The sequence below is a fragment of the Staurois parvus genome, unplaced genomic scaffold (genome assembly GCF_062004578.1).
Source record: "Staurois parvus isolate SC_StPar_1 unplaced genomic scaffold, SC_StPar_1.0 ptg000636l, whole genome shotgun sequence".
NCBI lineage: Eukaryota > Metazoa > Chordata > Amphibia > Anura > Ranidae > Staurois > Staurois parvus.
The window spans coordinates 10,274,720-10,302,124 of record NW_028318432.1 but is presented as its reverse complement, the minus strand read 5'-3'; the positions used below and the strand labels follow the sequence as shown (position 1 = coordinate 10,302,124).

General features: G+C 40.7%; 1 protein-coding gene across 1 annotated transcript; it reads left to right on the top strand.

Annotated features, from left to right (window-relative positions):
* Nucleotides 1-2,352: 2,352 nt before the first annotated feature.
* LOC149449148 (patched domain-containing protein 3-like) lies at nucleotides 2,353-14,510 on the top strand. The gene is made up of 4 exons (XM_089693703.1): nucleotides 2,353-3,105; nucleotides 6,165-6,286; nucleotides 11,169-11,314; nucleotides 12,696-14,510. The coding sequence occupies exons 1-4, from the start codon at nucleotides 2,353-2,355 to the stop codon at nucleotides 14,357-14,359; spliced, it is 2,685 nt and encodes an 894-aa protein (XP_089549829.1). The 3' UTR covers nucleotides 14,360-14,510.
* Nucleotides 14,511-27,405: the final 12,895 nt, after the last annotated feature.

Sequence of the window (27,405 nt, the reverse complement as noted above, 5' to 3'; positions counted from 1 at the left end):
TTGTTGGGATGCCGTCGGCTAGAAGGTTATAATGGTGGACAATGAAAACCCCTAGCTTTGTGTAACTAAAAGGTAGGCTTGATCCACCTATGACTTGTACACAATTTTTGGGCAATTTATAGGCATTTTGCCAAGGCACCCCTGAAGAAACCTTAAGACACCCCAGGGTGCCTGGGCAGCCTGGTTGAAAAAGCCTGCTCTAGACTACAGAAATCCAGCCCTGGGAAATACTTAAAAATTATTAACACAAAGAGGCTACACAACAGTGGTTGGCTCAGGACACAGGTTTGCTTGCTGCTAGAATGTGCCACTACAAAAATCAAATGTACTGCAAGATTTAAAGCAATCTGGCTAAATTGTGTGTAATTGAAGCTAAGTATATAATTTCAAAAAACATTGGCAGATGTTGCCTTCAGTTTAAAGTGTGTACTGTATCAAAATGATCAACAGAGCAGCAGGATTTACATACAGACATTAGCTAAGTGACCAGTGAGTCTAAAAGGAGTGGATGAGCCTAATGTTGAGTAAGATGTGTCAAGGTGTAAATTAAATTTATATTGACACACTGGAGGTCTTCATTTGTGATTGAGCTGTGCTGGGTTTTTGGTATTTCCTTATACCGTTAAGGGGAAATGGTCTACATTCTGGCAAACCTGAATTCATTCTTTTATATGTCCTAAGATAGGTGCTCTGTTAGACTAGAGTTAGGGCACACACTTCGAACTTTTCTGTGAACTTACTTGCTCATGTGCATGCTTATTTTAAAAGGTAAATTATAAATTGATTAGAGTGGCTTCCATATTTGTATAGTAAGGGATGTATAACCCATTTAAGAGAAAGTGTCAACATGTATATGTGTGTAGTCACCTAGAGAGACTGGCATATTTATAATAGAATGTTGACAGATAGGCAGCTGAAAAGGCAAGACTGGGCAATGGATGTTGAGTTGCAGCTGTGTTCTGCTGGTGGCTGAGCAGGTGCCTTCTCTGTAGCCTTTGAGGCAAGCTTTGATGCCCAACTGTGGCATCCGCTGAATGTAGGTACAGTGTAGTTGAAGTATTCCCAAGAAAATACCAAGAGTGATGGTTTTTGTGTGCACTTTCCCCAGAGAAGGAATGGTATTACAAGATGCCCAGAGACTTTAAACAGCAATCACTGGTGCCTGCCTTAGCCAACTGCCATCAGAGAAAGCTGTATGCTCAGCCAATGCTACAAATCTATATGAATGGAGATGGGAGGGGCAAGGAACCAATCTCTGATCATTTATAATGGATCTTGCTGTGGCACAAGTCATCTATAAGTGAGCTGTAGCGCTGTGGAAGCATGAATTTTTAAAGGGGCTGTTATAACAGTAATCTCTAACAGTCTTATGTAATGTGTCCCTAGTCTACGAGTCCTGGAGCAGTCTCCAACAACCCCTATAGTATGTTCATAGTCTCTGACCATCTCCTACAGCATGTCTGCAGTCTCTGACAGTTTTCTGTAGTATTACATTCACGGAATATAATGTGCAGCCCTTTGTTGGTGTCAGGGTCCATACTTGAGGCCCACTATATTTACAAAGTTGACCACCACTCTATCAGGCGGCACTCTCAGCTCTAATTTAAACTCCTGCCTGTTCAGAAGGGGCTCACATCAAGTTTCTGTCAGGTAATAATTTAATACCTATAGCCATACCAACCAAACTGTAATGGGGCTTAACCAGTTGAAGTCTTAGGCATACAAAATACGCCCCAACAAGTTTCATCTACAGGACGTACCTTGAGTGGACCTTGTATGCCTTTGTTTTACTTTCCCGATGCTACCTGTAAAAATCATTGGAACTTACTATCAGTATGACCGTGTCAGAATTTCTGCTGCATTCAACTTTTTTTCATTTTTTTTCATTCCTGTACAATTGAAATAAGCAAAAATAAAGTTGAAAAATGCCTGGATTTCATTTTAATTGCACAAAAGATGTATTTTATGGTATCACCATAGCACATATGTAAATATTGTTCTGATCTATAAGTGGTATACAGCTGCAAAAACGGACGTGGTTAAATATAACAGCTAAAAATGTGAAAATAAGTTATTGTGATATAGGTTGTACTGTAAATGACAGTTACTTCTTTGGAATAGACGTACAAAGGTCAGTTGGTTCAATCAAGCACCAGTAATCATATCATTGGAAAGTAAATAAACTTCCTTGGAAATGAACTATTTTATTGTTCTGAATAAGTCATTGCAGTGCTAGTCATACCATTGCTGTCTTATCTGTTGTCAATTTATATTTTCCTTTTTTATTTATTATTAACAGAGCCTGCTTTCCTCTCAGCCTGTATCATTCAGTAGTTTACTGCAGGGTGAAGAATGACTCGTTGTCGGACAGACTGTATACAGAGACCTCTCTCTCTTGTATTCTACAAGCTGGGGAAAGTGGTGGGCCGGTACCCCTGGTGGTTCCTCTTTATTCCCATGGTCATATCTGCCGGTCTGGGAGCTGGATTTTACTTTTTACCTCAGAGGCAGGCTAATGATATAGAAAATGAATTCACTCCAATAGGAGGTCCAGCTAAATCTGAGAGAGAATTTGTGAGGACACACTTCCCCACCAACGACTCAGGGCATTTCTCTGCACAGAGACTCTATACAGAAGGTTCATTTGTCTCTCTCATTGCTGTCAGTTTATCTGATAATATTATAAATGTTGATTCATTTAGAGAGCTTGTGAAGCTGGATGAGATGGTGCACAAACTTAGCATCACTTTAAAAGAACAAAATGCTAATGTGATCTTGGATTTTCAGCAGCTCTGCGCAAAGGACAGGGGGGGCAAATGTTTGACAATCAATCCACTCTTATCCAAAGTACAAAGTAATGTAAGCGTGATAGAGACAATACATATCAGTTACCCCATTTTTGAAGGGACAACCTTCTTGGGAACATACCTGGGTGGGGTGACACTGAGCCCCAACAACGCTGTAGAAAGTGCAAAAGCAGTAAGGTTGGTGTATTATCTGAGAGAAGACAACCAGCAAGACCTAGAAAGAAGCCTGCAATGGATCGAACACTTTATCAAAGATGTGTCTCAGAATATAGAAATGTTACAACTGAAGACTATACAGGTAAGGAAAATGGTTTTGTCATTTTTGTTTTCTTTATTTTTACTTTGAAAAGATAGATAGATAGATAGATAGTTTAATAAAGTGAGGTGAAGTGACTTCCACTTTGGCACAATCCTATGTCCCACCACCTGCAGCAATTTACAGACAGTTCTCTCTGGGAACGCAAAGGCTTTAATACTTTGAGATAATGTATACACAAATAATGTTCTGTCCACTTTTGAAGAATTACAAAGAAAGTATGAGCTTCCCCATAATGCTTTTATAGGTATTTACAGTTTAGACACGCTATACACACTCAGTTTGGAACTACTAAGACTAGATTTTCTAAATACCCACTGATAAGTATATTATGGTATCTGGGACCTAAAAGTCTGTTCTCTGATGTATACTCCCACTTGCTATATGCTATGCTTAACAAAACCCCATTGGCAATATGTTCAAAATGGCAACAACCTATTTCTGACCTCTCAGATGAGGATAGGGAGGAAGCATGCTCCTCTCAGTTATATGTGTCCCCGGCCATTAACAACAAATGTATACGACTTTATATGTTGCATCAATCCTACTTAACCCTGGTCAAACTTCATGCCATGTACCCCAAGGTATGCTTATTGGGTATGCTGGATGAGGAACAATGGCTGAGATATGTCAGAAGAGAAACACTCTTTTGAGATTGTGAAGCTATAGCACTCAAATGGATTCAATCTACTCCCCCTCCTGTACGCAAATGGATGCAATTAGTAAACCAAATACTACCATGTGAAAAGCTTATTTGCGGTTGCCCCAAGAAATGCAATAAAATGTGTGAGATCCCTGGTGTTCCTCCACCCTTACAATGACAAATACTTAATATCTTTTTTTTTTTTACTGTTGGGTTTTGAATCTGGGACTTTGCAGTCTTGATTGCCCTGCCTATAGCTTACTGTCTATTTGTATTAAGAGATTTCGGGAAGACAACTGGTCACTGACCTTGAGCGTAATACATATACTATGTATTTGCATTTATATGCATGTTTTCATGTCAATGAACCAAAATCTGCATTACAATCTTCTCATGTTTAGCGGTATGTGTATTGTACCGTTGATTTGCATTTTTGTCAAGATAACGAGTGTTTACAAGTTCACTCCTATACTTTACCATTATACTTTAAATCAAGGCTCAATTGTTAGACACAACTTAAAAGGATTGAGAAAAAGGAGAGAAGCACCTCTAAGTGCAATAAGTCTTTTAATTCAAGTCTAAATGTAGAAACACTCACATGTGTGGAGTTATCATAAGCTTAAAAACCGTGGTTAACAATAGTTAACGGTGGGGTGGTAACCCGGGTGAAGAGCTGTCATCTTACTGCAATGTGGGGAGGTCAGCTCTCGGCTGGAACAGCGTGGTGGCTGGAGAGGAACAGCGGTGAGGCCGGCATGTTCGTCCTCCCTCAGAGCCAGATGGAACGCACGCTGGAACGTAGCGGCGGCGTGGACGTGATGACGTCAGATCCCAGGGTGCACTGCAATGCGTTTCGGAGCATTCACTGGCCGTGGAAGGCGGAAGTGCACTCCTTTTTCAAGCAGGTGGAGGTGGATGAACAGGGGTGAATATATAGGGAACGTGAGTCTAATTGATCAATTAACCAATTAACCAGTGATTGACCATTGCTGTCAGGTGAATATTGTAAAGTTATGGATGTTAAATGGGGGGGTAAAGGAAACTAAATGGAAAAAAGGGAGGATGTAATAAATAAGAAAACAGAAGATGAAAGAAAAATGAAGAAATTAAAAAAATGAAAAAATTAAAAAAGAAAGAAAAATGAAAAAAAAAAATTAATGAATTGAAAAATGACATTAATAAAAGATTTTTGAACAGCTGAAAATCGAAAAAGCTATGTGAAAAAAGTTGATGGGGGTAATAAGAATACAAAATGAAACAAAGAAAAAAAAAATTATATTCTGGGAGATTAGTGGGGTAAAATGTTCACCTTGCAGCACTGGCACATCAATTATGTAACAGTAGTGAGCAGATATTTAGTGGTAATACAGCATGATTGCAAGGTGGGATATGGTTATGGCTCTACAGGAGCTTCATAATAATTATAACATATATACATGTTGCTAGCGGGTATATTGACATTGGGTTTAACATGGTAAGATGATAAACCTATTGGTAATAATAAATGCATTATAAAGAGTAAATTACATTGTAAAAAATAGAATAAAATATAAATAATGAACAAAAGGTTATAAATAATAAACTAAAAATTGGATTAAAAAATGAATCCGGCTCTGATGGAGGACGTGCACTAATACCACGATCACCCCATACTACCATTTCCCAGGACTTTGCAGTGTTTGCGCTGTTACAACCCTTCCTTATTTTTTCTGAACAACTTAAAAGGATTAACTACAGTTTTTAACAACAACCATATACATTTATATGCATTTTTAAGGGTCTTCTGGCCAGTTTGATGACATAACAGATCCTTCCTCTTGCAGTGAACAGCACTCACAAGGTGGAGTGTGAGCCCTGCTCAGTACAGTAGTACACTGCACACAGGCCAGCAAGATGACGCACCCCAGAAGGATTCTCCATAACAGCCTGAGCCTACAGAAAGTGGTTTGAATGATGCTGTCAATTGAGTCAACCCAAAAGAACTAGAAAAATGTAGTAAGGAAGGGGAGAAACATGCTTTGGGGTGGGGAGGAGATAAGCCCTAGATTAAAGGTAAATGTAAAAAAGTCTGTTAAAAAATTTTTAGTTTTACTTTAAATTTAGCCAAATTTAGGTTGTTTTTGCTATTTTGTTAACTATTTTTAAATGTTTTTTAACTAATATTCTAAAAATAGTTTACATTTTAAAAAGTGAAAAAAAATTTCTTTAAAAAAAATAACCTAGCAGATATAAACCTGATCACTATAGATTTCTGTTCTTTGCTTATGGTTTGCTGCAAAGACATACAGTATAAGAAGCAATTTGCACCAATGTGTCATGTAATGAATAACAAAGCTGCTGCCATATGATTTGATTGGAACTCTTCTAAGTACAATCATTTGTTTTCTTTTACTCCTAGATATTTCACTTTTCATCAATATCACGACAACAGGAGTTTGAAGAGACAACAAAAACTGTGATTCCTCTGTATTCCATCACATATTTTATCACCATATTCTTTTCCATTGCATCATGTGTAAGGTAAGATTATGGAGGTGCAGCATTACACCAGTCTCATTTTGATTTTATTGTGGGAACACAATTTTGATGCTAGCAGCAGCTGTCACCACCCCTATTAACACACTGTAAGTACATAAGTAAAACTTTGTACATTTCACAAAACTAATTGCACCTGATTTTTTTTTTTTATTTTACTTTATGTGTTTACTATACTGAGAAATTTTACTGTACTATATTTTACTATAACAAGACCTCCCTTATTGTATATTAAATGAAAAGTACTACAGAAACCTCCAAAATTCAATGCAGCTACATTAATGTATGAAATACAGAGTTGATGTATTTTTGGAGGGGGTTTTTTTCGGATTAAGATTGATATATTTTGTATTGAGTAGCGCTGCATAATAATTCTGTTGTGATTTATGGTGGATCATTTAATGTAACTGCATTGAATTTTGGAGGGTTCTGTAGTACTTTATATTTAATATCCAGAAGCACAGATTAAGGGAGGTCTTGTTATAGAAAAATATACATTAGTATATTAAAAAATTTTAGTATAGCAAATACGTATATCAATCTCAATCCAAAAAAAAACAAAAATAGATAAACACTATATTCCATACATTAGAATACTCCAGAGTATTTTAATATGTAGAATATACCCCCCCCTCCCCCCGCAGCTCTACTAATTGTTAAAGTGTTACTAAACCCAGGACCCCGCATTCACTATATCTGGTCTCCCACAGTACACACAACATGGAAATGCAATTATTTTAGTAAATATAAACTGCTAAATACCTTTTCTCATCAGCAGTATATAGCAGTCTTGTGTCTTCTGATTCCTCCTGTATTGTAACTGTACTGTCTGCCCTCATCTTGTAAAGCGCTGTGCAAACTATTAGCATTATATAAATCCTGTATAATAATAGTACAACTACCTTTTATTTGACTAATCTTTCCAAATGAACTCTCAGAGGCAGGAACCTTTTTCTTCTGTTTAAGATTTACTAAACTCATGACCCTGCATTCACTATATCTGGTCTCCCACAGTACAGAGTCCATAGAAATGCTATTATTTTAGTAAATATAAACTGCTAAATACCTTTTCTCATCATCAGTTAGAGCAATCTTGTGACTTCCATCAGTGTCCAGCAGAGCACGGGTTAAAGCTTGTAGGAGGAGTTTTCATTCTGCTCTGTTTGTCCTATGAGGCTAAATAACCCCTGCTCCTCTGTCCGGACAGTGCTGATTGGCCCAGTGCCAATCATATGCACAGTCCCAAAGAAAAAAAACTGTCTAGCAATACACACTAAACTGAGCATGTGCAGAGTGACTCCTGGAGATCAGCAGATGGATTGGGGACTGTATAAGAAGGGGAGGATCAGAGAAGTCAGGATCAAACAGCGTTTTTACACAATGCAGAGGATTAACCCCTTAGGTTTCACAGTGAGTATAACAAGCATGCTTTACTACATAACCACTTTCCTACCAGGCACTTTCACCCCCTTCCTGCCCAGGCCAAATTTCATCTTTCAGTGCTGTAGCACTTTGAATGACTATTGCGTGGTCATGCAACACTGTACACGTATAACATTTTTATCATTTTTTTTAGACATATAGAGCTTCCTTTTGGTGGTATTTAATCACCACTGGGGTTTTTATTTTTTGCTAAACAGACCAAAAAACACCAAAAATTAGTTACTGTTATAAAATTTTGCAAATAGGTAATATTTCTCCTTTACTGATGTGCGCTGATGAGGCTGCACTCATGGACACTGATACGCAGCACTGATGGGTACTAATGAGGCAGCACTGATGAAGCTGCACTGATGGGCACTGATAGGCTGCACTGATGGGTACTGATAGGCTGCACTGATGGGCACTGATGAGGTGGCACTGATGAGACTGCACTGATAGGCAGAACTGATGGGCACTGATAGGCAGAACTGATGGGCACTGACAAGGAGGCTCTGATTAGGCTGCAATGATATGCTGCACTGATGGGCACTGATAGGCAGCACTGTAGGTCACTGATAGGCAGCACTGACTTGCGGCACTGATGGGCACTGACCGGCGGCACTGATGATCATTGACTGGCGGCATTAATGGACACTGACTGGCAGCACTAGTGGACACTGGCAGCACTGAAGGACACTGGCAGCACTGATGGACACTGACTGGCAGCACTGATAAACACTGTTGGGACTGCACTGATGGACACTGTTCGGGTTGGGGTCTGCACTGGACAGCCTCTGATTTTTTTAAATACACTTGCTGTGACTCTGTAAGGAAAGTGCAGCCAATGACCGGCAACTGTATCTACATTGTGATCAGCTGTGTCATTGGACACAGCAGATCACGTAGTAAAAGGGAGCTGTGATTGGCCTTGTACCATGTCATGTGAACACAAAGCTCACCGGGTGCACGCCCCAGCAGGCGCACGGGAGGCATGGTTCTGAAGGACATGATATGACGCCCTCCCAGAACTAGCCGACTGCGCTGTAGCCATCATTTGGCTATAGCCTGGACGTCAAGTGCATATACAGACTGATTTCACTGTTATGGGTTTAGTAAAACTTTAAAATCAAAAGTGAACACTGTGTTCCCCACACTTTATCTTTAGTAAACAACCCCAAACATCTGGGCTCAGGTATGCAGGAAAAACTCAAAAAAGTCTTACAGAACTTTTATTAGCATTTTTAACCACTTACCATCCAGGCAACTTCTGGCATTTTTACTTAGAACCCCCAAATATTATATATTTTATGAAAGCAGAGGCTCTGGAGAATAACATGGTGGTGGCTGCAATTTTTTTCTTTCGCATGATATTTGCACAGCCATTTCGAAAATGCTAATTTTCAGGAAAAAATACACTTAAATGACTTTTAGTACACACACACAAAATAATACCCATTTTGTGGTACAATATAAAAGACTATGTTGTGTCAAATAAATAGATACCAAACATGTCAAGATTTACAAGTGCGCACTCCTGTTAATTTGTGACAAACTACAGTAACTAAAATTGTCCGTAGGCGATTCTTTAAAAGCCTGTACAGGTTACCAGTTTAGAGTTAAAGGTGAGCTCTGGCTCTAGAATTATTGCTCTCACTCTGACATTCATGTATCTCACATGCGTGGATCAGTCACTGTTTACATATGTGTGCCAGACCTACATGTGCATTTGCATGTGAGCATGGGGAGACAGTAGCACTTTAAAATGTTTTTTCATTTTTTTAATGTATTTTTTACACTTTTTAATTTTTTTCATTACACGTTATTGCTATTAGAAGGGATGAACAACAGCTTGGGTAGTGATAGGTCCACTTTAAGGAGATATTTGACATCTATTAGACCCCTGATCCTTCCTCTGCCCTCCAAGGCAGCCAATCAAACACAGATCAGTTTGATCAACTGCTTATCTAGCCATTTACGGCCAGGTAAACAAAAGAGTGAAACCGGAAGTAATAAAATTCTCTTTGCTTCTGACTTCATTCGACATATCGGCATGAATGGCACTCCACTTCCTCAAACTCAATCTTTCCAAAACTGAGCTCTTAGTATTCCCCCCAGCCCGTGCCCCCTCCCCTGACTTCTCCATCAAGATCAATAATACAACCATCAGTCCCTCCCCTCATGCCAGGGTACTAGGTGTAATCCTAGACTCCCATCTGTCCTTTCAGCCCCAAATCCAATCACTGTCCAAATCTTGTAGACTTCACCTCCGCAACATCTCCAAGATACGCCCGTTCCTAACCTCGAAAACTACTAAGCAACTTATTCACTCCCTGGTTATCTCTCGCCTTGACTATTGTAACTCCCTCCTCATTGGCCTACCTCATCGCAGGCTATCCCCTCTTCAGTCTATCATGAATGCTGCTACCAGACTCATCCACCTTACTAACCATTCCATATCTGCCATCCCTCTCTGAGAATCCCTCCACTGGCTTCCCATTGCCCAACGGATAAAATTCAAAACATTAACAATAACTCTGCCCCCAATTACATCACCAATCTTGTCTCCAAATATCACCCAAACCGTCCTCTCCGCTCCTTGCATGACCTCATGCTCTCTAGCTCCTTTGTCTCCTTCTCCCATGCTCGTCTCTAGGACTTTTCCAGAGCCTCCCCCATCCTCTGGAACTCTATACTCCAATCTATCAGACTACCGGCTACTTTGTCCACTTTTAAGCAATCTCTGAAAACCTATCTCTTCAGGGAAGCCTATCCTGCCTTCAGCTGATATTGGAAACTTCTACTCCTACCAGTCCATCCCCCACAGTTATTACCTTTTGTACCACCAGCCCCTCCCTCTTAGATTGTAAGCTCCAAGGAGCAGTGGCCTCCTAACCCTCTTGTATTGAACTGTATTGTTGCTGTATTGTCTCCCGTTATATTGTAAAGCGCTGAGAAAACTGTTGGCGCTCTATAAATCCTGTATAATAATAATAATAATTCCTCACAGGGAAAGGGAGGAACGGATGTTTCTCATGCTGCTCTGTGCACTGCGAACCCAACTGCTTACAGTGGCCCCAGGCTCCCTGATGGTTTTGGAAAGCCCAGGAACAGCGGTGGGTGGCACTTGGAGGGGAACCCCTTCCAATCCATGTAAAAGTGATTACTTTTAAAGTAAAATCAGTTGCTGGTTCTGAAAAGTGACACCCCTGCAGTCATAATTCTGGTATACCTGCCAGTCTAGGATGTATATATACTGTACATACTCCAAACAGGAAGCGGCTAAAAAATTAATATTTTAATAAATCCATAACTCATAACTTGTGTGACAAATAAAACAAAATCGTTGGCTGTATTTTCACTTAGAAAAAAATTCTTAGACCAAAAACTGTACAATTAGAAACACATATTTCCTTTACTAAAATCTTGTATCTCTAAATAATTATAGGCATGACTGTGTGAGGAATAAAACCTGGGTGGCCTCTGTTGGAGTCATTTCTGCTGGATTAGCTGTAGTTTCTAGTTTTGGTCTTTTGCTACTTTGCGGAGTGCCTTTTGTTGTCACAGCAGCAAATGCTCCATTTCTCATTTTAGGTAAGTTTCAAAAATATTTGTTTATAAGTAAATCAGTATTAGACATGAGTACACATATGTAGAGGAATATGAAGGATGCCATTGCCAAACTCCTTCTGAAAGTACTATTTCCTTGCTGACCCTTTAGATTAAAGTATAACTAAAGGCAAAACTTTTTTTTTTCATTTTGGATAGATGGAAGAGGGATAAGAACTCCTGTCAGATTTTATTGTTGTCTGTTCCCCCATTAGGAAGCTTCACCCACTCTATCAATCCTGTTTACTGTTATCAATGAACGTGAAGGAAAACTCCTAAATTTTGAGTTGTTCCCAGGACAGGAATAGATATTTTCCATTGGGGACTTTATTTCTGGTGACTCTGGTGACAACCAAGGATTCCTTCACTTCACAGAGGGATTTCCTCTCACTTCCTGTTTTGGTTATGGGAAAGGAAGTGAAGGGAAATCCTCCCAATGGGACAAAGATAGCAAACAAATCTTTACGGGTGTCATAACCCTCCCTAAAGTCTTGAAAATGCTGAATTGAATGAAAAAAACAGACAGATCGCCGTATTAACAACAAGCGGTGTTAGTACAGTGATCTCTCCCGACATGCTATTGTGTTCTGACAGGAGGATTGCCCCCCCCCCCCCCGGCCAGCCCCCCCCCCGTCAGTGCTCTCAGCCATTGGCTGAGAGAGCTGACCGGAAGCCAATCAGCAGACCTTTTTCAGTCATGCCCCTTCCACACATGGTTGGACCAGCTGCCGTATACACATGGTTTCTGTTGAATTGGCCAATATTGCCCGATATTCAGCATGTGGGTACTTAATGCTTGCTGTTTGAACAAGCCATTACTCTATCAAAATTGAACAAAACTTTTGCCTTTAGTTCTATTATTATGTTCTATAGTACATTTGAGATGCTGACCCCCTAACAATTGAACATATCTCTTCATTTGTCTCTTCTCATGACTTGTTACTTTTCAGGGGGTCCAATTATATTATAAATGTACTATAATAGCAACCAGATTAAACACTTATGTATATAAAGAATCCATCTCCAGAAATGCATATGACGCATACAGATCTTGTCTAGTTGAAGAATATGTTTAAACAAATGCAACATATTTGTAAAATTATGTTTTCTTAAACATACTAAAAACCTTTTTAATAATTAGGTTAATGTTAAAATTCTGTGCCTAATGTGTCTGTGTTGGTATATACAAAACCCACATTTGTTTTTCTGCATTGTTTTTAGATTTTCTCACATTTATTTTTAATTGTTAAGGTAATATAAAATATTCCTAGATTAGGTACAAAGGAAATGGACAAGGGAACGCCATGTATAACAAGTGTTGTTTCTGTTTGTGGTTTATTGATGTAACAATATACTTTCCCTATAGGTGTTGGAGTGGATGACATGTTCATTATGGTTTCCAGCTGGCAGCAAACTAAAGTTACGAGTCAAGTTGAAGAAAGAGTAGGCAAGACATATGAAGAAGCCGCAGTCTCCATAACAATCACAACCCTCACAGATGTCTTATCTTTCTATATAGGAATTATGACTTCTTTTGGATCGGTGCAATCTTTCTGCATTTATACTGGAACAGCTATACTGTTCTGCTTCCTATATAACATCACGTGTTTTGGTGCATTTTTAGCCCTCAACGGTAGGAGAGAAGAGAGTAATAGGCACTGGTTGGTTTGTAAAAAAGTGCCAAAGCAAAAAGATGACCACCGCTCCACTTTCTATAATGCTTGTTGTGTTGGAGGAACATTCAGTAAAATCACTGGTATGGAAACTGACCATCCCATGACAAAATTCTTCTGTAAATATTATGGTCCATTTCTAACCAACATCTGGACTAAGATCATTGTGTTAGGTCTATATGGTGGATATTTAGCTGGTAGTATATATGGATGCTTTCAGTTACAGGAAGGAATTGATTTACGCAACTTGGCTACCGACAACTCTTATGTCCGTTCTTTCTATGACAATGAAGATTTATATTTTGATGACTATGGTCCCAGAGTTATGGTTGTGGTAACACAGGAAGTTTCATACTGGGATGTAGATGTCCGTTATAAAATTGACAGTTGTATAGAGTCATTTAAATTATCCTCCTATGTCAGTGAAGACCTCTCTGAGTCCTGGTTGAAGACATACTTAAGGTTTGCTGAACTATTTAAACTGGATGTAAATGATAGAAATAATTTTATTGGAAATTTATCAAGATTTCCTGATTTGAAGCAAGATGTGGACATTCAGTCAGGAACTATAAAAGCTTCCCGTTTCTTCATCCAGACCATGAATGTCACTTCTGCTATTGATGAGAAAAATATGCTAACTCAGGTCCGGGACACAGCAAAGAGCTGTGAGGTCCCCGTCCTTGTCTACCATCCAGCATTTATATACTTTGATCAATATACTGTAATCATCCAAAACACAATTCAAAATGTTGCTGTAGCTGCTATTGTTATGCTTGTTATTTCATTACTGCTAATCCCAAACCCTCTGTGTTCCCTTTGGGTGACATTTGCTATAGCATCTATTATTGTAGGGGTCACTGGATTCATGGCTTTGTGGGATGTTAACTTAGATTCCATATCCATGATCAACCTTGTAATTTGTATTGGTTTCTCAGTGGATTTCTCAGCTCATATCACCTATGCCTTTATTTCAAACAAGAAATCCACGGCAAATGAGAGGGTGATTGAAGCATTGCACTCTCTTGGCTATCCTATAGTGCAGGGAGGTCTCTCCACCATCCTGGGCGTCATAGTACTCTCCACTTCAGAGAGCTACATCTTCAGAACATTTTTCAAGATTATATTCCTTGTTATTGCCTTTGGAATGCTCCATGGACTGGTTGTTCTCCCAGTGTTATTAGCATTGTTTGGAACTTTTGGCAAAAAACAGGACAATGAAAAGAAAATGAAGTTGTCACAAATTAAAAATGTTCCACAAAATTCAGCTTTTCAGATTTCATTTTATGAAACCAAAAAACCTGTTATGACACCTAGCCATATGAATGGTGCATTCTTTACTGATCCAGATTGTCCGTAATTTATTTTGACTTTTACACTTGTTAAATATTTATGTCATGAAAACAGTAGTAGTCATGCAAAAAGTATTAATAAAGGATTTATGTGTATTTAAAAGATAGCCTTTGAAATATATTTTTATTTTGAAATAAAAAAGTCAATGTTGCAAGGAATATTTTAGAGTATTTTATTAAAATGGTCACACAAATTCTCAGAAAATGTGCAATTAAAATTACCATATATAAAGGGTTTCACATTACTAGTCAGTTTTATATCAGCAGACAAAATAAATGTAATTTCATTCTTGACATTGCCAGACTTATGTGTCTAATACCATAACAGATATTACATTCTCAAAAACAAATGGTTTTAAGAGGATTTGTCACCCACAGTTGTATTAGATATTATTATTAAAGTGTTACTAAACCTAGGACCCTGCATTCGCTACATCTGAACATGGAAATGCAATTATTTTAGTAAATGTAAACTACTAAATACCTTTTCTCATTAGCAGTTAGAGCAGTCTTGTGACTTGTATCAGTGTTCAGCAGAGCACTGGTTAAAGCTTGTAGGAGGGGATTTTATTCTGCTCTGATTGTCCTATGAGGCTGCAGGACACCTGACCCACTGTCTGGACAGCACTGATTGGCCCTGTGTTGATCACAAGCACTCTCCCAAGAAAAAAAAAACTCTCTAGCAATGCACACCAAACTGAGCCTGCCCCAAGGCTCTGTTCTATCAGGAGATGGATTAGGGACAGTAGAAGAAAGGGAGGATCAGACAAGAGGAGGATCAACCCCTTAGGTACCACAGAGAGTATAACAAGCATGCTTTACTGCATATACAGACTGATTTTACTGTTGTGGGTTTAGTAACACTTTAAATTTGCTGCATGGTAATCGCCATGAATAGGACACTTAACTGGTTCACTTCAATTACCCTTCCAGTGAGACTGCTAAGGCCAGCTTGCATACAAAGCCTAATTAAGGTCTCTTAACGGTATTCAGAACCACTTCACTTATCATATATGTTTGTCACAGCATTACTTCTAGCTATACAATTAAAGCCTACTTATCAGGCTTAGGAATATTGAACATGAGTCCTTAACATGAACCTCTGCTTAGCTAAGGCAGGCCATACTGTAATTAAGTAGAAATTGAACATTCAGTCAAACAGAAAACGAAAATGTAATTCATTTTTGCATACGATTGTGCAGAAGAAAAAGGATAAAGCTGCTCTGAATTCAGGAGCAGTACAACATTATTGCCAGAGCATTATTTGAATCTGCAATAGGTGGCCTTCACTGGCAGAATCACAGACATTTGTGACACTTTGCAGGGGAACAAAAGAAAACTTAGAGTTTAGATATATTTGCAAATAAGTACTGCAGCTATTTTTTTTTTATTTAACCACTTTAGGACTGCCCACAGTACTTTTACTGCTACAGGGCGGCCCCTGTGCGCAGGATCACATATATATATATGTGTGATTCTGCATTTCCGGGTAGGGGGCACACAAGTGCCCCACCCGTGCCGCCGATTGCGGCCCAGGGTGTCAATCACCGGGTCCCAGGCGGTGATTACCCGCTGGCGCCTGGTGATTACCAGTGACCACCAACAGGGAGGAGGGCTGCATTGTTTACCAACAGCCCTCCTCCCTGTCAGTTTGGGCACACTGCTCGGGATGGCTGAGCACAGCCATCCCGATCAGTGTGCTTACAGTGAAGCACACACCCCCTGCCCCCTAGTGAAACACTTCCATCACACAGTTAACCCTTTGATTGTCCCTCATGTTAACCCATTGCTGCCCAGTGCCATTAGTACAGTGTCAGTGCTTTTTTTTGCACTGATCACTGTATTGGTGTCACTGGGGATGTCAGTGACACCAAGTCAGTTCCCCCCCAGTGTCAGAATGCCCACCGCAGTCCCGCTTAAAGTTACTGATCACCGCCATAAGTCGCTGATCGCTGCCATAAGTCGCTGATCGCTGCCAGTATTAGTATAAAAATAAACAAAATTACAGTATGTATAGCGCCATTTGTAGATGCTATAACTTTCACGTAAACCAATTAATTTACACGTATTGGGATTTTTTTTTAGCAAAGACATGTCACAGAATACATTTTTGCCTAAATTTATGACGAAATTTGATTTTTAATTTTTTTTTACTGGACATGTTTAATAGCAAAAAGGCTGAAATATTGTTTTTTTCTCAAAATTGTTGGTCTTTATTTTATAGCGCAAAAAATAAAAACTACACAGGCGATCAAATACCACTGAAAGAAAGCTCAATTCCTGGGGAAAAAAATATATAAATTTATTTTGGGTGCAGCATTGCATGACCGCACAATTGTCAGTTAAAGTATCGCAGCGCCTTAACGCAAACCGCTTCTTTAACTGCTTCCTGATCGCCCTATAGCAGAAATGCTGCTAAAGGTTGGCACCAGTGCATGAAATCACGTATATATACATGCTTTGCGCTCCCGTGGTTTTCACGCCCCTCCCAGATAGCGTCAGATTGATTTTCAGTACATCAGTAATCAAATTTAACCATTTGATTGCCAGGAACACGCTCATACACAATAAACCTCCATTGCTAGTATAGTGTCTGAACGGATCAATATCTTTGATCAGATCAGCACTATACCAGCATTCACATTAGTATAGTGTCCCCAAAAACACAAAGTTAGCGGGATCAGCCCCGGCACCTGTCAGCACCTGTGTTTAGCCCCTGCGCATACCCCCCCTTCTCCCCCAGCAAGTGCAGTGTCAGTAGGTCACTGTCACTTGATACACAGCACACAAAACCGCAGTATTTGCAGAATCAGGCCTGATCTCTGCTAGCACTTGCAGGTAAATTTTGATGACTCTCATATGCACCAGAGTGTCAGTACTAGTGCTGTGTTATCTTTTGGTGAACTGGCGAGCACCAGCGGCCTAGTACATCCTGGTCTTTCACATACCAGCACTGCAGTATCGTGGCGAGTCCCATAAGTGCAGTACAAGCTGGTGCAGTGGCGAACACAAGTATTGTCCCGCAGCCACCAAGAATTCTCACACAGGCCCATAGAGCCCCTAGTATCTTTCTGGATGTACTTGCAAATCCCGATTGGCAGCCCACAGATTCTGCAGCACTCATACTTCCCCCATTCACTGAATTCAGGTGGAAACAGCAAATTTAACTACTCCCCTTGATTTTTCTGGAGCTGTTTTTCACGGAAGATCTGTATGCATTGATTGTGGATCAAAGCAATTTATAAGCACAACAATTTATCGCCGCCAACCCAAATTCAAACTTTGCCAAACCATTCGCATGGATACCTGTTACGGTTTCCGAATTTACATTTTTTTTTTGGACCTAACCCTCAACATGGGCATTACTAAAAAAAATGAATTGCGGTTGTGTTGGTCCACAGACCCGATTCATCATATGCCTGTGTTCTCTAGTGCCATGGCCAGGCATAGATATGAGAGTATAATGTGTTTTATGCATTTCAGCGACAACACACTCTGTCGTCCTCAGGGTGATCCTGAATTTGATCAGATCCACAAAATTCAGCCTCTCGTAAATCACCTTAACCAAAAATTTGCAGATGTCTATACTTCCCAGCAAAAAATCTACGTTGATGAGTCCCTCATTCGTTTTTCTGACCGCCTTGCATTCAAACAATTTCTCCCCAGCAAGTGTGCCAGATAGGGGGTCAAAATATATAAGACCTGTGAGAGGGCAACAGGCTATACATATAAGTTTCAGATATACGAGGGAAAAGATAGTCACGTGGAACCCCCAGATGCCCAGACTACATGGGGAGTAGTGGCAAGATATGTGGACAATTTTTATTCAAGCATGTCACTATTTAGACATTTGTTTTTTTTTTAAGCCAGCGATTGGCTTTCATGTAAAAGCAATCCTAGTGGCTAATTAGCTGCAGGATTACTTTTACAAACAGCAGGAGATTATGCCCCCCCCTCCCCCGCTGCCTTCCACAGCCTTCTCGGGTAGTCCCTTGCCATCGGGGGAACCTGAGAATGCAGCCGGTGTTTCTGCCAGCTGACCATAGAGCTGATTGGCAGAATGGTGCCAATCATCTCTAGAGCCTAAGAAATCGGAAGCTACCAGCATTTCATCACTTCAGTTTTGCAGAATATAAACAGCGCCATTTGTAAATTGGGAAAGCATCTGATCACACTAGACCTCCTCTGTAAATCTGAAATAGTAGCTGGTAAAGGCTTTTAAAGCGTTTCCTAAGGATATTAAAAATGTATGCAGTTTGTCGCCATTGCACAGGGCTTGAGCAGTTTTAAAGCATGTTATGTTTGGTATCTATTTACTCAGAATACCATCATCTTTTATATTTTACTAAATAATTTGCCAATATAGTGTGTTTTTGTGCATTAAAAGTAAACAAAAGTGTATTTTTTTTTATTTGCTTTTGAAAAATCGCTGTGCGAGGACTATGTGACATAAAAAATTTCAGCACCCACCATTTTATTCACTAGGGTGTCTGCTTTAAAAAAATATATAATGTTTGGGGGTTCAAAGTAATTTCCTAGCAAAAAATACTGATTTTTTTTCATGTGAACAAAAAGTGTCAGAAAAGGCTTGCTCTTCAGGTGATAAACACCCCAAACTATTTGCTGAGAGGCATGTTGAGTCAATAAAAGAATTAATTTTTTTACCACAAGTTTTTGGAAAATGACAAAAAAAAAAGGATTTTTTTACATAAAATTGTCACTTAAATGATTTATTGCTCACACATTCCATGGGTATATGTGGAATTACTCCCCAAAATACATTCTGCTACTTCTCCCGAGTATGGGGGTACCACATGTGAGAGACTTTTTGGCAGTCTAGCCAAGTACAGGACCCTAAAATTTAATAAGCACCTTCGGGCTTTTAAAGGGCTTAATTTCCTCATTACACTTCCTGACTACCTATCACAGTTTCGGAGGCCCTGAAAACCAGGATAGCACCAAACCCCCTCAAATGACCCCTTTTTGGAAAGTAGACCCCCCCCAAGGAATTTGATAAGAAGCACGGTGAGTATTTTTCAGATCTCGTTTGTTGCCATAAGTTTTTGGAAAATGAAGAAAGAAAACAAAAAAATTATTTTTTATTTTCTTTTTTTATATTTCAAAAATAGATCTGCAACATACTCACCATGTCTCTTTATAAATTCCTTGAGGTGTCTATTTTCCAAAAGTGGTTCATTTTGGGGGGTTTGGTGCTATCCTGGCATTTCAGGGCCTCCAAAACTGTGATAGGTAGTGAGGAAGTGTAATGAGGAAGTTACACACCTTCAGGCTTTCAAAGTGGTCATTGGATTTCAGGCTCCTGTATGTGGCTAGGCTCCCAAAAAGTCTCACACATGTGGTTCCCCATACTCAGTAGACGTAGCAGAATGTATTTTGGGGTGTAATTCCACATATACCCATGGCTTGTGCGAGAAATAAATCATTTAAATGACAACTTCGTATAAAAAAAAAAAAGTTTGTCATTTTCCAAAAACTTGTGGAAATAAAATAAATCTTCCATGGACTCAGTATGCCTTTCAGCAGATAGATTAGGGTGTCTACTTTCTGCAAAGTGGTCATTTGGGTGTGTTTTTACTGTCCTGGTATCACCTCAAGAAATGTGATGGGCAGTCAGAAAGTAAAAGCTGTGTAAATTCCATTATCTATACCATAGTTTGTAGACGCTATAACTTTCACACAAAGCAATCAATATACGCTTGATGGGCTTTTTTTTAACCAAAAGCATGTAGCAGAATACATTTTTGCCTAAATTTATGATTACATTTTTTTATGACGAAAAGTTTTTTGGATATTTTTATGAAAGAAATGAGAAAATACTGTTTTTTTTAAAAAAAAAAATTTTAAAGTTTTTTTATAGCGCCAAAAATAAAAAGCGTGCAGGTGATCAAATATCACCGAAAGAAAACTCTATTTGTGTGAAAAAAGGATATAAATTTCATTTATGTACCATATTGCATGACCGTGCAATTGTCAGTTAAAATAGTGCAGCACTGTGTAGCAAAAAAAAATGGCGTAAATTGCAGTATCTATACCATAGTTTGTAGACGCTATAACTTTCACACAAAGCAATCAACAAACACTTATTGAGATTTTTTTTTTACCAAAAACATGTAGCAGAATACATTTTGGCCTAAATTTATGACTAACTTTGAGTTTACTATATATTTTTTATAGCCGAAAGTAAAACATACAGTTTTTCTTAAAAATTTTCGGTCTTTTTTGTTTATAGCGCAAAAAATAAAAAGTGCACAGCTGATCAAATACCACTGAAAGAAAGCTCTATTTGTGTGAAAAAAGGACGTAAATTTCTTTTGGGTACAGCATTGCATGACCACTTAATTATCAATTGAAATAGTGCAGCGCCGAATAGCAAAAAGAGTCCTGGTCATTAAGGGGGTAAATCCTCCGGACGGCAAGTGGTTCATTGGAGGCCATAGATCTGCATCTATTCTAGAGATGCGTATTTCAAGAAACTGGTATACAGTGATCCCTTGTTTTTCGCTGTTAATGGGGACCAGAGCCTTCCGCGAAAGCTGAAAAACCGCGAAGTAGTATTTGCCCCCAGGAATGTATGCGAGACAGTCAACATCATGGACAAGACTGGCGAGATACAACAAGAGAAGATGCTAGGTGAGGCTGCAATGATTCGCAGACAATCAACTCACAGGGATAAATACACTCGTACTCTTATTGGTCGATGTCACACTGGAAACCAATCACGCGCCTTTATGAAAGCCCGTGGTATGTACAGTACAATACTCTGAGTCAACTCATCTCTTTGGTTAACATGCAGGGATCCTTCTCTCTCGCGCATCAACATGAAACAACACTCCTTTCCACAATGTGGCTGCTGACCCGCGAAGCACTGAAGCCGCAAAACATGAAGCGCGAAGTGGCGAGGGAACACTGTACTGAGCTTTGGAAAGTGTGAATGTTTTGGGTTTCAAATTCGATTACAGAGTTATGTAAATTTATAGATGGTTGAAGAATTCTAGATTCTGTTTTAGAACCGTATGATTTGGACCATTTTGATGCATTACCAAAATAAAGGATTAAAAGGTTCTGTTGATTGTGTTAGTCAAAAAGGAGATTCTATAAATAATATATTCAAATAATGAATTAAGGCTCAATCACCAGATGATTGTAAGTAACCATAGAGTAACTGGTCATTCAAACATCTTCAAAGGAAAAAGCATAGCTTCAGTGTAATTTATTAACGAAAACCTGATCGAGATATGGAGGCTGCTCCTGCTAACCAGCCTAGTCTGATAGCCAGCATCATTCAACCCACTTCCTTTGAGCCCAGGCTGTCATGGACCCTCCCCAGTGGAGTAGAATTCACACAGAAATCTTATATCTATGTCACTTTCTTTTCCCCTCCTATCAGCATGCTTCTGACTGGTTCTTGTGCTGCTTCTTCCTCTCAGTTTTTCTTTTGTCAGGCTTAGAACATTTTTAGCAAGTACAGAAAATACCAATTGATATTGCCAAAACTGCAGTGTCCTTCTTGTGAGCTGACCTAGAAGCATATTAATATTATTATTATACAGTATTTATATAGCGCCAACAGTTTGCTCAGCGCTGTACAATATAATGGGAGACAATACACGAGACAGTACAGTAACAATACAATACACGAGGTGTTTGAGGGCCCTGCTCCTTGGAGCATAGAACTTATCTACTACTAATCCCATCAACATCGATTTAATGAAGATGAACAAAGTCAGACATGTTTGACGTTCATTTAAATAAAGGAATGCGCTAAAACCACAAACTATTCCTAATTTAGTGTAGAAACATTAGTGCAAAAAATATATATATCTATTCTCAATTAAGATCAAAAAATATCAAAATTATGTGCAAAACTATTTTTTAGTGCATAAGTAATTTAAATAATTAAATATTGTGAATATAAAAATTGTCCGATTTTGTATTTCTTCAAATGTCTAAACAAATCCTTTTCCAATTCACGTGCTCTCAAAGAAATTGTGCCAAAATCCACCACCAAAATAAAGTTGGGTAACTCACCAGAGCTCCATGCTGATCAATCTCTAGATCAGCAAAGAACGCTTTTTGCTCTGGGAGCAGATGCAATGAATCAACTTCTCAGGTGTGATGATCAATAGCTACACAATCATCCATAAGGTAGGTATCCACCACTCAATATAACGGTTCCAGGAGCATTATATCACTCTCTCTTTTTATATCTCTCCACCGAGGTCATGTTAGGGAATGAAAGAAAAAATCATGGTGCAGCCAGTTTTTTTATAAAAGTATCCAACAATTTAATAAAGATTTAAAAAGGGTGTCTTCACCGACACCAGTATAACAGCATAAAACAGCAAATGGTATAACAGTCTCCTGTTCCCCGCACACTCACTACAGCGCTCGTGACTTAATCCTCTCCACAGACGTCGGCATCCAGCAAGCCAAAGCCCTACTAGCTTCAAGGGGCGGTCCCTCGGTGGAGAGATATAAAAAGAGAGAGTGATATAATGCTCCTGGAACCGTTATATTGAGTGGTGGATACCTACCTTATGGATGATTGTGTAGCTATTGATCATCACACCTGAGAAGTTGATTCATTGCATCTGCTCCCAGAGCAAAAAGCGTTTTTTGCTGATCTAGAGATTGATCAGCATGGAGCTCTCGTGAGTTACCCAACTTTATTTTGGTGGTGGATTTTGGCACAATTTCTTTGAGAGCACCTGAATTGGAAAAGGATTTGTTTGGACATTTGAAGAAATACAAAATTGGACAATTTTTATATTCACAATATTTAATTATTTAAATTACTTATGCACTAAAAAATAGTTTTGCATATAACTTTGATATTTTTTTATATTAATTGAGAATAGATATATATATTTTTTGCACTAATGTTTCTACACTAAATTAGGAATAGTTTGCTTTCCTTTATTTAAGTTATAGCACTAAGAAATTTATTTGGTTTCTTTGAGGTGGAATTGCTGCTTTAAAATATTAAGGGTGTGGCGCTTTTATTACACTTGTGATAATGTTTGACTTTCAACCTAATGTACAAATGTATGGCTTCCTCCAAAGGTACAGTAGATTAAAAGGCCAGGAATGGATTGTAAGGGTATATTCACAGTATTAGCCGGTCAAAATAAAGGAAAAAAGTCTGGCGGAAAAAAAGTAATGAATCCCCCATATATAATGATTGGGCTGCTGCAATATATTTAATTTTGGTTTTTGGCTTTAGATTTGCTTCAAGCACACCTATTAATGACACATAATTTTAATTAGAGTGCATTGATGTAAAAGATTCAGTACTTCTCTATAATTGTCATTAATATTTAACATATCCCTGATAAACAAATTCTGTGTTACTGTCAATGGCTGACATCTAGCAATAAATCTGCCTTGCCTCCCATTACTATCATTAGTATAACTACACACACGCATTCGAGAGAAAACATTGTTCTAGATCAGGGAAATTCTGAGGAACTCCTTGAGATATGACTTAAGCCAGCTACATGAAACAAGATAACCCTAGCAATATAACTCTGTCATTGATCAACCAGTAAGTCACTTTTTCTGATTTATTAGGCCAAGTATAAACATAAAAAAAAACCTAAATGATAGAATCATACCTCCCAACTGTCCCTGATTTTGTGGGACTGTCCCTGATTTGGAACAAAGTCCCTCTGTCCCTATTTCCTCCTCATTTGGCCTTATTTTGTTCTGATCCAGGGGTCCTCAAACTTTTTAGACAGGGGGCCAGTTCACTGTCCCTCAGACCGTTGAAGGGCCGGACTATAGTTTAAAAAAAAAAAACTATGAACAAATGTGGACACAGTACAGGAGATGACCAGAGACTGCGGACATACAACGGCGACGGGAATACTGGGCCGGCCGCTCCATAAGACGCACAGACATTTCCCCCCAAGTGTGTCTTATGGGGCGAAATAGTGCCCCATCATTGGTGTCAGTGGGAAGAATTGTGCCCCATCATTGGTGTCAGTGGGAGGAATAGTGCCCCATCATTGGTGTCAGTGGGAGGAATAGTGCCACATCATTGGTGTCAGTGGGAAGAATTGTGCCCCATCATTGGTGTCAGTGGGAGGAATAGTGCCCCATCATTGGTGTCAGTGGGAGGAATAGTGTCCCATCATTGGTGTCAGTGGGAGGAATAGTGCCCCATCATTAGTGTCAATGGGAGGAATAGTGCCCCATCATTGGTGTCAGTGGGAGGAATAGTGCCCCATCATTGGTGTCAGTGGGAAGAATCGTGCCCCATCATTGGTGTCAGTGGGAGGAATAATGCCCCATCATTGGTGTCAGTGGGAGGAATAGTGCCCCATCATTAGTGTCAGTGAGGGGAAGAATAGTGCCCCATTGTTGGTGTCAGTGGGGGGAGGAATAGTGCCCCATCGTTGGTGTCAGTGGGGGGGAATAGTGCCCCGTCATTGGTGTCAGTGGGGGGATAGTGTCCCAACATTGGTGTCAGTGGGAGGAATAGTACCCCATCATTGGTGTCAGTGGGGGGTGGAATAGTGCCCCATCGTTGGTGTCAGTGGGGGGTGGAATAGTCAGTGGGGGGTGGAATAGTGCCCCATCGTTGGTGTCAGTGGGGGGTGGAATAGTGCCCCATCATTGGTGTCAGTGGGGGGGAGGAATAGTGTCTCATCGTTGGTGTCAGTGGGGGGGAGGAATAGTGCCCCATCATTGGTGTCAGTGGGAGGAATAATGCCCCATCATTAGTATCATTGACACCAATGATGGGGCACTATTCCTCCCACTGACACCAATGACACTTAACTTGCTGACCCTTGCTCCAGCATGGTGATGCTGCAGCCAGCATACCTGGTTGCAGCAGCACCATCTGCACGACACACTGACCTGTCAGCTGTCCTTCTTCACTCCGGCCTCTCCCTCACTCGATGTTCGCGGGGCCGCTCGGCTCCGCCTCCTCGCAGGTGATTGGCCGCCTGTGTGCCTTTCCTGAGCTACAGTTCTGGCGCTCAATCACTGGAGAGGAGGCGGAGCTGAGCGGCAGGGGTGAGGGAGTGGCCAGAGTGAATGAAGGAGCAGCTCTTCCTGGACTGGATCGTCGTGGGACTGGGACCAGAGCCAGGTAAGGTACAGCAGCCCCCTGCCTACCCCTGTACTTAGTGTCCCTTTCTCGCGGAAAATATGCCCCTGCCGGCGGCCACATAGTTTGAGGACCCCGGTCTGATCTATATAGTTGTATACAAAATGCACTATTTATCTATCAAAAATTGCTAAACCTTTCATCCAATTTCTAAATTGTTACATTTGTAAACTTCAAATGCCAGTAAAAAGGACTAGTAGCGATAAAATAAAAGCACTTGTGGGTGTAACTAATCTTTTTTTTCCGTCTAATTTTCCTTTAAGGGGGTGTGGCAGGGGGGTGTCCTATGCCTACATACATTTGCTTATAGGTGTCCCTCGTTCCCATCTCAAAAAGTTGGGAGGTATGTAGAAGTAAGGATGGTCACAGGAGATGTTAAAAATCCAAGCATTGCTTGTCATAGTGTGGTGAAGATGGATCCCCAAAAGGCAACAAGTGCTGCCAATCTTGGCAGGAATCAATGTCCAGATATATGTAGCAAATATGACTGTTAGCTCAGAACATAGGAGCCATAAGTATCCTTCTACAGCAGCGGTTCTCAACCTGGGGGTCGCGACCCCTTTGGGGGTCGAACGACCATTTCCCAGGGGTCGCCTAAGACCATCGGAAAACACATATTTCCGATGGTCTTAGGAACCGAGACACCGCTCCTCCGTCTCAGGCGATGTGTGGGCGGGATGATACGCTGCTCTTGTCACCTGGCCACACCTCCGGGATCGCTCAGCAGCTCCGCCTCCTCGCCGCTGATTGGCCACCGGAACTGTAGCTCAGGAGAGGCACACAGGCGGCCAATCACCGGCGAGGAGGTGGAGCTTGGAGAGGAGGAGCCGAGCGGCAGCGCGCGTACATCAAAGAAGATCGAGGGAGCTGCCGGAGCGAGTGAAGAGGAGAGCGGCCAGAGAAGGAAGACAGCTGACAGGTAAGTGAGAGAGCGAGCCCAGGCTGGAGCAGGGGACAGCAAAGTAAGTATCATTGGTGTCAGTGGGAGGAATAGTGCCCCATCATTTGTGTCACTAATACCAACGATGGGGCACTATTCCTCCCCCCACTGACACCAACGATGGGGCACTATTCCTCCCCCCACTGACACCAACGATGGGGCACTATTCCTCCCCCCACTGACACCAACGATGGGGCACTATTCCTCCCCCAACTGACACCAACGATGGGGCACTATTCCTCCCCCCACTGACACCAACGATGGGGCACTATTCCTCCCCCCACTGACACCAACGATGGGGCACTATTCCTCCCCCCACTGACACCAACGATGGGGCAGTATTCCTCCCCCCACTGACACCAACGATGGGGCACTATTCCTCCCCCCACTGACACCAACGATGGGGCACTATTCCTCCCCCCACTGACACCAACGATGGGGCACTATTCCTCCCCCCACTGACACCAACGATGGGGCACTATTTCCCCCCCCTGACCCCAATGATGGGGCACTATTCTCCCCTCCACCACACTGACATCAATGATGGGGCACTATTCCTCCCACTGACACCAATGATGGGGCACTGTTCCTCCCCCCACTGACACCAACGATGGGACACTATTTCCCCCCCCCTGACCCCAATGATGGGGCACTATTCTCCCCTCCACCACACTGACATCAATGATGGGGCACTATTCCTCCCAATGACACCAATGATGGGGCACTATTCCTCCCACTGACACCAATGATGTGGCACTATTCCTCCCACTGACACCAGTGATGGGGCACTACTCCCACTGACACCAGTGATGGGGCACTACTCCCCCCACTGACACCAGTGATGGGGCACTATTCCTCCCACTGACACCAATGATGGGGCACTACTCCCCCCACTGACACCAATGATGGGGCACTACTCCCCCCACTGACACCAATGATGGGGCACTATTCCTCCCACTGACACCAATGATGTGGCA

Coding starts and splice junctions, on each gene's coding strand:
- LOC149449148 (XM_089693703.1), top strand. CDS start 2,353: ATGACTCGTTGTCGGACAGACTGTATACAGAGACCTCTCTCTCTTGTA. Junction 6,287..11,168: donor TCCATTGCATCATGTGTAAG/GTAAGATTATGG, acceptor AAATAATTATAG/GCATGACTGTGTGAGGAATA. Junction 11,315..12,695: donor TGCTCCATTTCTCATTTTAG/GTAAGTTTCAAA, acceptor CTTTCCCTATAG/GTGTTGGAGTGGATGACATG.